Source organism: Semicossyphus pulcher, unplaced genomic scaffold (assembly GCF_022749685.1).
Source record: "Semicossyphus pulcher isolate SPU_LCO1_2020_fin unplaced genomic scaffold, fSemPul1.0.p SCAF_1, whole genome shotgun sequence".
Taxonomy (NCBI): Eukaryota; Metazoa; Chordata; class Actinopteri; order Labriformes; family Labridae; genus Semicossyphus; species Semicossyphus pulcher.
Genome location: NW_027211603.1, coordinates 3,267,376 through 3,279,847, shown reverse-complemented (window position 1 = coordinate 3,279,847; position 12,472 = coordinate 3,267,376). Strand labels below are relative to the sequence as shown.

General features: G+C 43.2%; 1 protein-coding gene across 2 annotated transcripts in view; it reads right to left on the bottom strand.

The window, feature by feature from the left end:
- LOC138591327 (lymphocyte-specific protein 1-like) overlaps positions 1 to 12,239 on the bottom strand; it is a 30,389-nt gene extending 18,150 nt beyond the window's left edge. For both annotated transcript variants that reach the window (XM_069661889.1, XM_069661898.1), the window contains exons 1-2: positions 12,015 to 12,239; positions 1,405 to 1,545 (exon numbers count right to left, since the gene is read on the bottom strand). In XM_069661889.1, the coding sequence (XP_069517990.1) occupies positions 1,405 to 1,545; positions 12,015 to 12,073 (200 nt within the window). In that variant the 5' untranslated portion in view covers positions 12,074 to 12,239. The remainder of the gene's footprint in view (positions 1 to 1,404; positions 1,546 to 12,014) is intronic.
- Between the last annotated feature and the right edge of the window lie 233 nt (positions 12,240 to 12,472).

Sequence of the window (12,472 nt, the reverse complement as noted above, 5' to 3'; positions counted from 1 at the left end):
TGGGGAGGATGACATGCAGCAAAGGGACGAGGACGGGAGTCGAACCAGCGGCTGCTGCGTCCCGGCCTCTGCACACGGGTGCCTGCTGCACCCATTGAGCCAAACCAACGGCCCAACTACTCAACAGCTTTCAGTGAAATTTGCTGGGATTACAGGTCTTAGGTTAAGGGAAGCAGTGATCAGTTCTGCTCTGCTGTGTTGTGATTGGCTTGGAAAACCAGTGGGTCAAACACAGGACTCGAGCCCTGAAGACAACTGTCGCGTCCCAAACAAACGTCAACACTGACTCATTGTTTGAGTGAGATTATCCTGGCTGTTTCAGCCCCAACAGACTGACTTAATAACCAAACTGTCTGCTCGCTGGCGGAGCGTCAGTGTCAACCTGAAGTAGAGGTAGACTGATATCACACAAATGAAACATGATGAGTGAACCAGTGAACGGTGCAGCCTTTAATAAGTGATCTGCATCTCACCTCACAGTGCTGTAAACACGTCTGATCAGCAGCCTGAGTTTTCCCCCTCATCACATCTCTGAGCCATCAAACAGCAACGCTTCTCTCAGCTCATTCTCCTGCAGCATCACTGGACCGAACATGCTGATTACACACACATGCACAGATCTGTTCCACTGTGATCAGCACTGCAGGTGATGGAGACGCTGCTGTAAACACCAGGGACCGTTCCACATACCGTGAACACGTAATTCAAAGCACAGGACTCTGGATGCATCAATCCAAGACTGAGCTTTGCAACCTGAATGAACTTTAAATCTCTTTAAAGAAAAGCTGTGACATTTAGGGACACTTATTTATTAGTTTTCTTGCGAACAGTTAGATGACACTCTGAAATCTACAGTAAATATGAAACTACACCTCATTAGCTTAGCTTAGCATAAAGACTGGAGGCAAAGGGAAACTTCCAGACCTCCCTTATTGACATGTGGTAACATGTTTGTTAAACGTCTTCATAAACTGAAGTGTAAATAGGACACGTTCTGGTTTAACAAGGTGTGATGTGGTGGACTATTTCTTGGCTGTGAGCAGGAATGTCACACTTCAACAAAGGAAATATAAAACTAGTGAGCACGGGAGATAAAACCAGACAAGAGGCGCTTGTTGTCTTGGACCCAGAGCCAGGACAGCTGCTTTCCCCTGCCTCCGCTCTTTATGCTAAGCTATGCTAAGCTAAACTTCAACTTGTTATAACCTTACAGACATCACGGTGGTTTCACGTGAAAAAGAAGAAGTAGTTCCTTTTTTTAACCTTCAAGAAGACATTATTTGTATCGTATGACCTTTTTAAAATACCCAAGTGGTGCCAACATGTTCTCGGGCTGGTCGATATTTACACTGAGTGGGTCAGCTGTCAGGAGAACAGCGCTTTGTAACCATTTGTAATACTCACTCCACGTTGTGTGCCAGGTCGTTGTGTTGGGGGGGCTCGGGCCAGGAGGGACTCCCCTCTCCTCTCTGCCTCTCCCTGGCTCTCCTCCTTCGCTCCCTCTCCACCTCCTCAGCATCCTCCTGGCTCCGCTGGGCCGTCACCCTGCAACCAACATGGACACCAGCAGGCTGTCAGCGTATACGCCACCAAATACTCTCTGGATAACACTCTGAAAAGTTGGCAGCACTTTTAAATGAAGTAGTCTCACTCCACAAAATCACGTGCAGTTCATGTGTTTGTTTTTTCCTGCTCTGAATGCCGGCTATCACAGCAGCTGCACAAATCCTACCGTCCCCAGGGGCTGAAACGCTCCATATGCACAACATGGCCAAAAGTATGTTGACACCTCCACATTACACCCACATGTGACTGTTAAATATGTCATTCCAACACCATGAGCCGTGATCGGCTGCTATAACAGCCTCCACTCGTCTGGCTTCAGTTTTTCCACCAGATGTTGGCTGCAGGGATACGCGTATGGATTCAGACACAACAGTTTTACAGAGGTGCAAAACTGGGAACAATGTCCGGCTCGTGCATCCCATACATGTTGGATGGGACTGTTTGCAGACCAGTCAAGATCTCCCACACAAGCTGCAAGCTCTGGTCTCAGAAATGAAGCCTACACACAAAAAACTGTGGCCACAGTGGCCACTCGAGGCTGGCTGCAAAATCGAGCCAATCCCCATTAGGCGCTTTATTAAGATGCCCAACTCTGTAAACATCTTTCATTCTGCTGCAGACATGTTCACAGCCCGGTGCCTAAAAGGGGTTTGGTCTTTATAGCTCGTTGAATTGAACCTCTCAGTCGTGGTTGTTGTTGGGTTGTAAAACGGTTTATATAGTACTAACAGACCGTCTGTGAAATCTGTGCTCCCGTTTTTATACTGAGTGAAAATCTAGTATTATATTATTTATATGTCAGCTCTAATGTGCAGATATGGATGTCTGCATTCACTGTACCTGGGTTAGCTTGTTTAGTGTTTATAACACAATGATGTATGAGTGGAGGCGTCTGCATGGGAGACGGATTGTTGTTGTCCTATATCAGGCTGTAGCGATGAGAAGGCCGGCTCTTTTAGTGGCCCGTTTTGTTTCTTCTTCTGCTGCTCGCTCTCCCTACACAGATGCAGGTGAGCGAGCAGTGTGCTAGCTAGTTTCACACACACGGTTAGCTTCTTTGGTCTCCTAAAAACGTGTTTGAATTCAACCACAAATTTAATCTCATTCAGTGGAAAACATTTCGCTTAATTAGCTGATCAGAAAGATGATGGATTAGTTACAGAAATAACCAGCTTCACCCTCTCGTCCTGTACTTATATAGCGCTTTTCCAGTCTTGCGACCATTCAAAGCACATTCACACCCATTCCACAAACACCAACCTTCCAATAGAGAGCCAACCGACTCCACCACTGAGCCACAGCCGCCCCGATAAGTCAAAACCAACAAAATGTCAAACTCGAGGCTTCAATAAGTCATAAAACCAAAGCATGGTGTCATGGAGCTTCGTCTATTATTTATACAGTGTGCACCAAAACAACAAACAGGGATTTCTACATGGAGCTGGCTTTGTGAATGGCGACATTGTAACAGAAGATGATCTTCACCAAGGTTGAAGGCAATAATTAAATCCTCAAACATTCAAAAGCATTCCCAGACTGAAAGCACACAAAGGTTTGGGGACAGAGGGGTTTATAACCCGGCTGATACAGGGAACAGATGCTGAAGAGGTTGAGATGTTCAGATTTAAACCACATCATCTGCTCTATTACCCACTTTGGCACTCAACTATGTATTAGGATGCTTTCACACCTGACAGCTTTGGTCCTGACGTTACTCTGAAAGTCTGGTTCATTTGGACAGGTGTGAACACGCACTCGAACTCTGGTGCAGACCAAACAACCGGACCATGGTCTGCCCGAAGAGACGGGACTCGGTCCAAATGAACCACGGTCCGGTTCGATTCAGGTGAGAACATAATAAGACTTAAAGTAGGAACAAATAAAGGAAGCAAAAAAAAAAAAAACACGGTGCATTGTGGGTTGTTAGCGGATGCTGACACTTGCAGAGACAGACACGCAGCCAGGCAGCGAGATGAGTAGACGGCAGACGTGGGGGAGCGACGAGGGGAGGGCTTTCACAAATGCTTGTGGAAACGTATGTCAAACTGTTCAGTGAAAAACTAAAGGAGAATAAACCGATCGAGCTGTGGAACAATGTCCCAGACAACATTAAAGTCTGTGATCGTGTTGAGTTCGATTGAAGAGCGCGCTCTCTCTTTGTTTCCTTCAGGGACTTTTCCCATGTTCTGACCAATCAGAGAGCAGTTTCCTCGCGCTCCAAAGCTTTTGGTCGGCTGCCGTGTGAACACAAACCAAACTTTGGCCTTTGATTCGGATCAAACAAACTGACTTAGGTGTGAAAGAACCCTGAGACCACGTTGTCTGCTCTTACAACCACTTTGTTGCCCAATCACGTATCCATCACATTTCCTGGTTGTCTGAAACAACAGTTAAAGGTTTCTATGGGAAAGCTTGTGTACGTGTGTTTTCAGGTATGTTGGTTTAAAATTCATCGGGAAAAATGAGCTGTTGTTCAGTTTCACAGGACTCATTCGGCTCTGTTGTCTGATCTGTCTGCGTTTCCTTGGGGCGGGACTTGATAACAATAAGTCTTTTTATTGTCTAAGCACATCTGGCAGAGCTGGAGCCAGCTGCTGTGCTGTTTCACTTAATGTTGGTCTCTGGGGAGAGACAACGAGAGGCAGAGCGAGGGAGGAGGTGAAGGGATGGAGGAGGAGCGGGTCGGCTGATGGAGGGAGACTTTATTCCTGCCTGGCCAGAGCTCCATCTCGTCACGGAGGTCTGGAGAAAGTCTGGAACAACAAGAGCTTTGGAATTATTCAGTCAGCCATATGATTGGATGTGTGTTTGAAATCTCATGAGAGCACCTGTTTTTAGGGAACAAACACGTTCTCCAAAGCCTGATGTCAGCATGCTTTCAAAGGATAATTACAGTTCACAGCTTGGACGTTATTTTTGGACGTGATCACGTTGTATTTACAGATGTTATTACTGAGATCTCTGAGAATGTGGAGCCATTACTTAATATTTATAGACTGGACAAGAAACAGGACGGTCATGCCTTGAACTAACTCGTAGGTTAATCTTACGTATGTGAAAAAGAAAAAGAGGATTGTAAACTTCACAACACATAAACATTTTGCAGACTTCTTCCATAACTGACCTTCTGCCTAACTGTAACTGTGCAGTGACATCACACTTACATTAAGTTTTCCCAACAAATTAAAGGGTTTAGATAATCTGACTAAACTGTTTGCATGTTTACAACCTTTCCAATCATCTGAATAATCCTGTTCCTCCACTCTAATTTTATTAGATTTGACAGAAACAATCGCCAAGTTGTTGTCGAAGTAGACGTCATGATACTAAGAGGTACCTGGTATTTTGTCCATCCTACAAACAAACACCAAATACCTTTAAACTTAATGCACAAGGGCAGAATATCACCACCCGCTACAAGCAAAGTTTCATGAGCAGGACCACACCTCAATCACGCCTCTTCAAGCATTCCCATAAATTCAAGCCTCCTCCTCTCCTCCTCCTCTTTCGCTCTCGCATTCTGCACCCCTCCCTCCCACTCCTGAGCTGTCTGTGTTTCTTTCCGCCTCCTCTCCGTCGGGCCTTGAGGGGGTTCGTCGCGTCTGGGTGCTGCGGCACATCCCACGTGAAGCTTCTCCAAGACGCTGATCACAAGAATTTCCACCTTTACACGTCCAAGCATCAGCTTCATCAATCTGATTAATCAGTAAATTGTTAAATTGTATCCTGTTGATGCTGTGGTCCTTGCTAGTGAATAAACAGGAGGAAGAATATTTGATAGGGGACAAAATCCAACGTCTTCCTTCCATGCAAATATTTGAAAATGTACACGTTAGGCTTCAGCAGTCTAAGATAGAAAAGTAGGACAATAAAGTAGACATCCTACAAAGACAGACCCTTCTAAAGATAAAACTTCCCTCCCTGTGTTTGCATCCTGCAGAATTTCCTTCCAACACGCTTCAACTTAATGAGAAACCTACTTGATTTCATCACCTCAGACTTCTGCAGCTTCATGATAAACTTTGAATGAATCACTGCACAGGATGTAGACTGGTAAAACCTGCGGTGTGATTGTGAATTAAGTCACAACGAAGCAGCAGCACTGTGGAAGAAAAACAGGCCGAGGCCTTGAGCTTGTTGGTTCTCATTAACAAACACATAAAACATGCAGAGCGCTCTCTTTCACTGGCCAGTTGTGTTCAAATGAAATATAAAGTCCTTCAACCAAAAGTCTGATTAATGTTCCCAACAAGTCAAAACATCAAACACTTGGCTGAATGAATTCATCATGAGAAGAAAATTGAGAACAAATTCAAACATTAAAGCTGATGTGAATGTCATCGTGGCTGCTGAGGACACTGTCCATGAGCGGCTGTGCGTCCAACACTGCGGTCATTATTATGTGGGAAAGTGACCTACATGAGATCATGCTCACTGGAGGCGCAGTGGGAGCCGAGTTGGCAGGAGTCAGTCTTTAGTTTGCTGTAAATCAGTTTGATGTGTGATCTGTGAGGCTGTTTCAGCTTCTCACTTGGGCCAGTTTTGGGGAAACGGGTCAACTGGGGATGAGATTGATTTTCTGGATCGCATCATTTCTGCCTGAAATGCAACGAGAGGAAGGACGAGGGACTCCTTAAAGGCCCGCACAGGTGGTGTTACATGTTCTGCAAAGGTTCAGATCATAACTACAAATCATATCTATTTCACTCCTAACCCCTGACCTCAAAGAATCCTTAGAGGGTTTTACAACATTTTATCAAGTGCACGATGAAGCCAAGATCTTATTCCAACAAGTCACTGTGCTGGTTGGCTGGCTGGATAGATGGATGGATGGATGGATGTATGGCTGGTTGGTTGGTTGGTGGGTTTGTTGGTTGTTTGGTTGGATCAATGGATGGATGGATGGTTGGTTGGTTGATTGGATGAATGGATGGATGGATGAATGGATGGATGAATGGTTGGTTGGTTGGTTGGATCAATGGATGGATGGATGGATGGTTGGTTGGTTGGTTGGTTGGATCAATGGATGGATGGATGGATGGTTGGTTGGTTGGTTGGTTGGTTGGTTGGTTGGTTGGTTGGTTGGATCATTGGATGGATGGATGGATGGTTGGTGGGTTGGTTGGTTGGTCAGTTGGATCAATGGATGGGTGGATGGATACTTCATTGACCCAGAGAGAAATTCAGGATATATTAAAGGTTTTCTGCAAAGAAGAATAACTTATCTTGTGCTGATCCTGTCTCCTAGAAATGTACATTTATAACTAATGTCTATAAATATGTTTGAAAATATACATATCGATATAACAGGTTATGTCTTCTATCAATCAATATAATGAAGAAATGTGTTGTTTTGTTTCTAATTGCAAGCCAATAAAAATGTTGATACTGAGCGAATTTCTAAAATGTTCACTGGCAATATATTTCATTGTTTTACAATCAAATATCTGCTGGTACAGGCTGAAGCATTATTTACTTTTTGTTTGGTTGTGTTAACACGCTTTAACACTTGGATAAGGTTAAGGAAGAATCATGGTTTGCAGCCTGCTGTCTGCTGTCTTTTCTTGACACTGTGCATATCAGCTTTTATTTAAAACCAAGATCTTTCCCAAGATGATCCAAAGTGTCTCTGTTGCCCTCACCAAATCACAGGCAGTACCCTAAAAGTGATCCCAAGTCTGGGATTGGAAAGTCCTCAGCTTTGTACGCCCTCCACCTTCAGCCTGGCCCACACTTAAAGATTTCTAAAATCTTATCAGATGTGTAAAATGTGAGAGAGCCCACACATGACGACAAATAATGATAGATTGAACAGTTTTGTTCCTGTAGTGTGTGGAGAACAACGATATGACAGCACACCACACACTAACAGATTCATTCACCAACAACCAGAGTCCGACTCCCACAGCTGGAATTGTCACTAAATCACTCGCAGTAAAACGAGACTTTAGAGTAAACAAACATGGCGGACGACGGGCAGGAAGAATTGGCGAAGATAGTTTTTGGACTTTTTTCTGAAAATTCACGAAGAAAACGAAGGAGGATGAAGTGGTGGAGACGGTGTGAACATGGCTGCGGTTGTTGTGCTTCCTGCTTCACTCAGCTTGCTTCAAAATCGTTTCATCCCCACATGACAATCGACAGAGTGCTTGCTCTGTGTGCTGTCCTCTGGGTTCCCCCCACACAACAGGATATCAGATCGGTGCGGCCATGACGTTCTTCCGAACAGATCACTCTGAACATCCCTCACACCACAGGAACATCTGGAGAGATCAGCTTTAGATCCATCAACAAATCGTGACTTTGCTTACTTTTGTGAACAGGTGAGAATCGGGCCCAAAATCTGTATAATTATCTTGTAGTGTGTACCCTGTGTTAGCTTTCCATTCAGCTTCTTAGCGTACAGGAGTCCACGCACATTTACATTTTTCTACCACAAATTACCTGGGAAAACATTTTCTCACTCTACAGGATATCCACGAGACAGGACTTCCTGTGTGCACAAGATGCAAAACAATAAATATCTGTAAGGACTTTGGGGGCTCCGTAATTATCTTAGATGATAAACTACATGTCAAACCCACAGCTGAAGACAATTAGACCCTGAACTCTCTGAAAGGCATAATGGGACAGTGTAGGAAATCACAAATCAAAGATGTAGCTGTTTTCATGCAGTCACTGCTGTCACAGGATATTGTCTCCACAGGACAGTCTGTAACTACGAGGTATCTTCAGCTCTACTTGGACATTTAACACGATGCTGTGAGGCATAAACGAGAAAAGGGCAAATTATAGAGGAAATCTGTCTGATAGGCATCACTTTTTCCACCATTTACACAATGAGGCAATGGAGGCCTGGGGAACCGCGTTTCTTTGTGTGTGTGTGTGTGTGTGTGTGTGTGTGTGTGTGTGTGTGTGCAGTTGAGCAGGAGGGGGTTCAGGACTCAGCCAGATGATGTCATGGCCATTAAGGAAGTTGCAGCTATAAAAGAAGCCATTGAACTCGGAGCTCAGTGTCATATTCAGTGAGGTCACACAGAAATGTTCCACCGATCTCAGAGGAAACAAGAACCTCACTGACAACAAGGAACAGTAGATTAAAAAGGGGTGCAAACATTCAGAACCACACGAGACATGAAGCTCCTGTGCTCGTTAAAGCAGATGAATCAGAATTGAATCTGTTAAAGAAGCTTTTCCTGAAAAGACTTCACTTGCTTTGAACTGGCACTAGAACTTTTTTTTGCTTGTTTTACCATTGTATTTAGTACCTGCTCACTGGACGCGGGGTGCTTTGCTGAGCATCATAGCAGTCTGTATGACAGCAGGGGCGGATCCAGACTTTATTGGATGGGGTGGCCCAGCTGGGGCACTGACTTATGCAGGGGTGCATGAAGTATGTGTCTACACGCATATGAATAGCATTTAATTAACCCTTCCTTCTAAGCTTAACTCTTTAAGGACTCAAACAGCAGACGTGTGATCAGAGTAACGATCTAAAGTACTAAAGGAAAGGTGCCACACTGAAATGGAAAGAAAGCTACTAGCAGCTTGTTGCAACACAGCCCAAATAGTTGATTTTAAGTCCCGCCTCTAACAAGGCAAATAGCCAATCAAAGTTTAGGGTTTTGGGGTTGCACTTGGGGGGGCCAATCAGATTTCAAGGGGGGCCCTGGCCACCCCTCTGGATCCGCCCCTGTATGACAGGCTGAACTTAATGTAATGCAAAATACTCAGTATTCGATTGATATTTGTCAAAGGAAATGAGGCATACTCAGCGAATAGACAACTTAATATTTACAGGTTACAAAAAAGAATAACATGAGAGGTGTTTGAATTTAATCTGTTCTACTGTAGAGACGCTGCAAACTTTCTCAGTAGAAGGTATTATGAGAACTAAAATGTTCTTGTTGTTGGTGCATTTTTAAAAATGTTATACTGTGCTGCTGATGTATAAGGCGAATAATTCTCACTGCTTTTTTTAGGTTTTTGAGATTATAAAATTGCACCATTTGAGCAAAATATTTTTCACTGCCCAAATGATTATGTCAGAACTGGGAAAGCTTATGATATCTTTTTTCGATCAGGCTTTAGATACGGTCCTCTTATAAAGTACGCTATATCAAGAGAAAATCTGCCAGTCAGTCTATGAATAATATATTGACTCATCCCCAAGCTGATTGTTTCTTCAGATATCGGTTTGAAGCTCTGTAAACATTTTGTATTAATATTTAACACAGGCATTATCATGATAAGCTGCTGACAGTTGGTGTAAAGGATTGCCCTGTTTTACCTTTTCATAAACTCAGCGCCTCATCATCTTAGACTTTGGTCTGGTCTTCTGTTTTTCTACCGTCTGTGTTCATCTTTTGTTTGGTGTTCCGCATGGTCTCATTCCAGGTCCCTTATTTTTCTAATTTTATGATGGTATTAAGGCCACATCTTTCGAGAACACGGTGTACTTCTTAACTTCTCAGTTGGAACCCACTCCATGGTACTGCTGGAGACAATGCAGAATGTTTTTCTGTTTTAGTCACCGCTTTACCAATTTGTGACCACAGTGAACGAGAACACTGAATTCTTCCTTGGAATCTGTCACAAGCTTAATATCTCTCATAACGGGTTTTGAAACATTCAATTGTTTTGAGACTATAAACGTCCAACGTTGGGATTTTCAGTGATTTACCCAGATTGTAAGAAGCAGTAAATATGGTTGACAGCACAGACACTACGTCATGCTCTCCACAGTCTGTGATCCCTCTGCATCCATAGATCAGACAACCATATTAAGTCCCTCCTGGTATTAAACTGTTGCGTGCTAAGGGTGAATCAGGGTCATCAGACGTACATAAAGGTTTTTATTAACCACTTTTGTTCAGGTTGGATGATGATGACGGCATGTAATCTAGGTTTTATTGAATTGAATTTTTTAAGAGTGTGTGTTCTGTGTTTAAACAGACAAGTTCCCCTTCATAATGTTAAAGTAAACATTAAAGCAAACAGGCACAGTCTTAGGAAAAGTGGAAGTGGATGCTTTAAAATTCCCGTCCGAGAATAATCAGAAATTATTTTAGCCTGTAATTTGGGTTTACAATTTCATTTAATCTTGAATTTTATTATGGGGACAGAAAATCTACATTAAGGCCAAAGTGAGGGTTTAAAGGATCCTGATGAGTTGAGGTGAGAAATGCCAACTGACAACCACAACGACTGACTGTGAGAGGATCAGTTAAAAACAACCAGTGCCACAAACTTTCCTCCCTGTGACCCAAAACTTTAAATTAAATTAGTTAGCAGTTTTTACAAATACAACGGCAACATACAAAAAAAGCGGGGATACATTTTTCCTACGATGTGCTTTTAGGAATAAAAACTTCCCTTCGTTTCTTTTGTGTTTTTTTCCACTGACATCAGCATCAAAAGCAAACTCCATTAAAACGGATGGACGGACGGGGGGACAGACACTTAGACAGACAGACGGATAGACAGAGAGACAGACAGATGCATCTGCACATGCGTTACCATAAAGAAAATAAGCTCACGTGTTCATCCTGCAGGCGGACTCTGTCTGTGTTATTTTAATTAATTGTCACTACGAGTTATTTAAAGTTTTTTGGTGGTTATGAAACAGACACTGATGCCTCTACATGACCTACAAACGCAGGTAAGACCAGTAATGACAAGACTGATTATTTCTGTATATTTTTAATGGCTGTAACTGCTGGTAGGTGTCAGAAGGATTCTAACAGCATGTGGGCGAAACAGCCTTTGTTTACATTTTTCATGGCAAAGATTCTCGATGAGCGACATCTTTAAATGTCACAAGAAAGCAGGATGAGATTGTTCACCATGAAACACTAATTACACATCTACAGGACGACATCAGCAGAGAGATAAGACGTGCTTCTTTTGTAATATGCTGCCAAAGTGTGTGTGTACTTGTAGTGGAGTAAAAAGTTAAATACAAGCAGTTAAAGTAAAATTTTAAAATGTAAGAGTTGTACTCACAGAGCAGTAAAGTACTGATGTGAATAAAGTTACTTCCCATCATTCATTTATAAATGTTTATACAGTACGACGGCTGCACTGGTGGCTTTATGACAGCGTTAGAGGTACGCACACTGGAGTGTTTCATCTTTATGGTACTTTAACGTCTATTTAACTGCAGGTTAGTGACAGAAATTCTACTGTGACGATTTTAGTATGAAAAATATTTAAAAACAATTAATTACAATATTTTACAGAATAAGTTCACAGGACAAATACACAGGAGTATTTAAAGTAGTTACAGTGATGCAAAGATGCTCCACTAATAATGACACAGAGATACAATAAAAGTGCACGATCAGAACTTTGCATTAGTTGTTTTCCACCTCTGCACAGAAGCTTTAGCAGAATGCTAATTTATTCCTGCATCAAACCTGTGACGTGCTGAAGAGTGTTTCTCTCACCTGATGAGGTTCTGCATGAGCTGTCTGCTGGAGCTTTTCCTCCTGATGGACTCTGACATGGTGGCCTGGGCTGCTCCTGCTCTGTGTGGGTCCCGGTTCTGGTTGTTGTGTAGCCCCTGGTCCTGGTCCTGATGTTGGTTCTGGTTCTGCAGGCTCAGATGTTTCCTACAGCTGCTCTCTTGTTGTTCTCGGTTTGTTTCTGTGGCTCATGTTGGCCTCTCTCTCTCTCTCTCTCTCTCTCTCTCTCTCTCTGTTTAGTCGCAGCTCTCTCCTCCCTCCATGTGGTTTTCATTGAGGCTTTCTGACCCCCCTCTCTCACCCTAACAGGGTCATGTGACTCTGCCCAGGGGAACAGTAAGATGATATCATAACAGAGGATCGGTGATAATATTGTATGCATGTGTATTGTGCATATTCATATTGTTGGGAGAGTGTCAGAGAGTTCTCGGGTTCTTGTG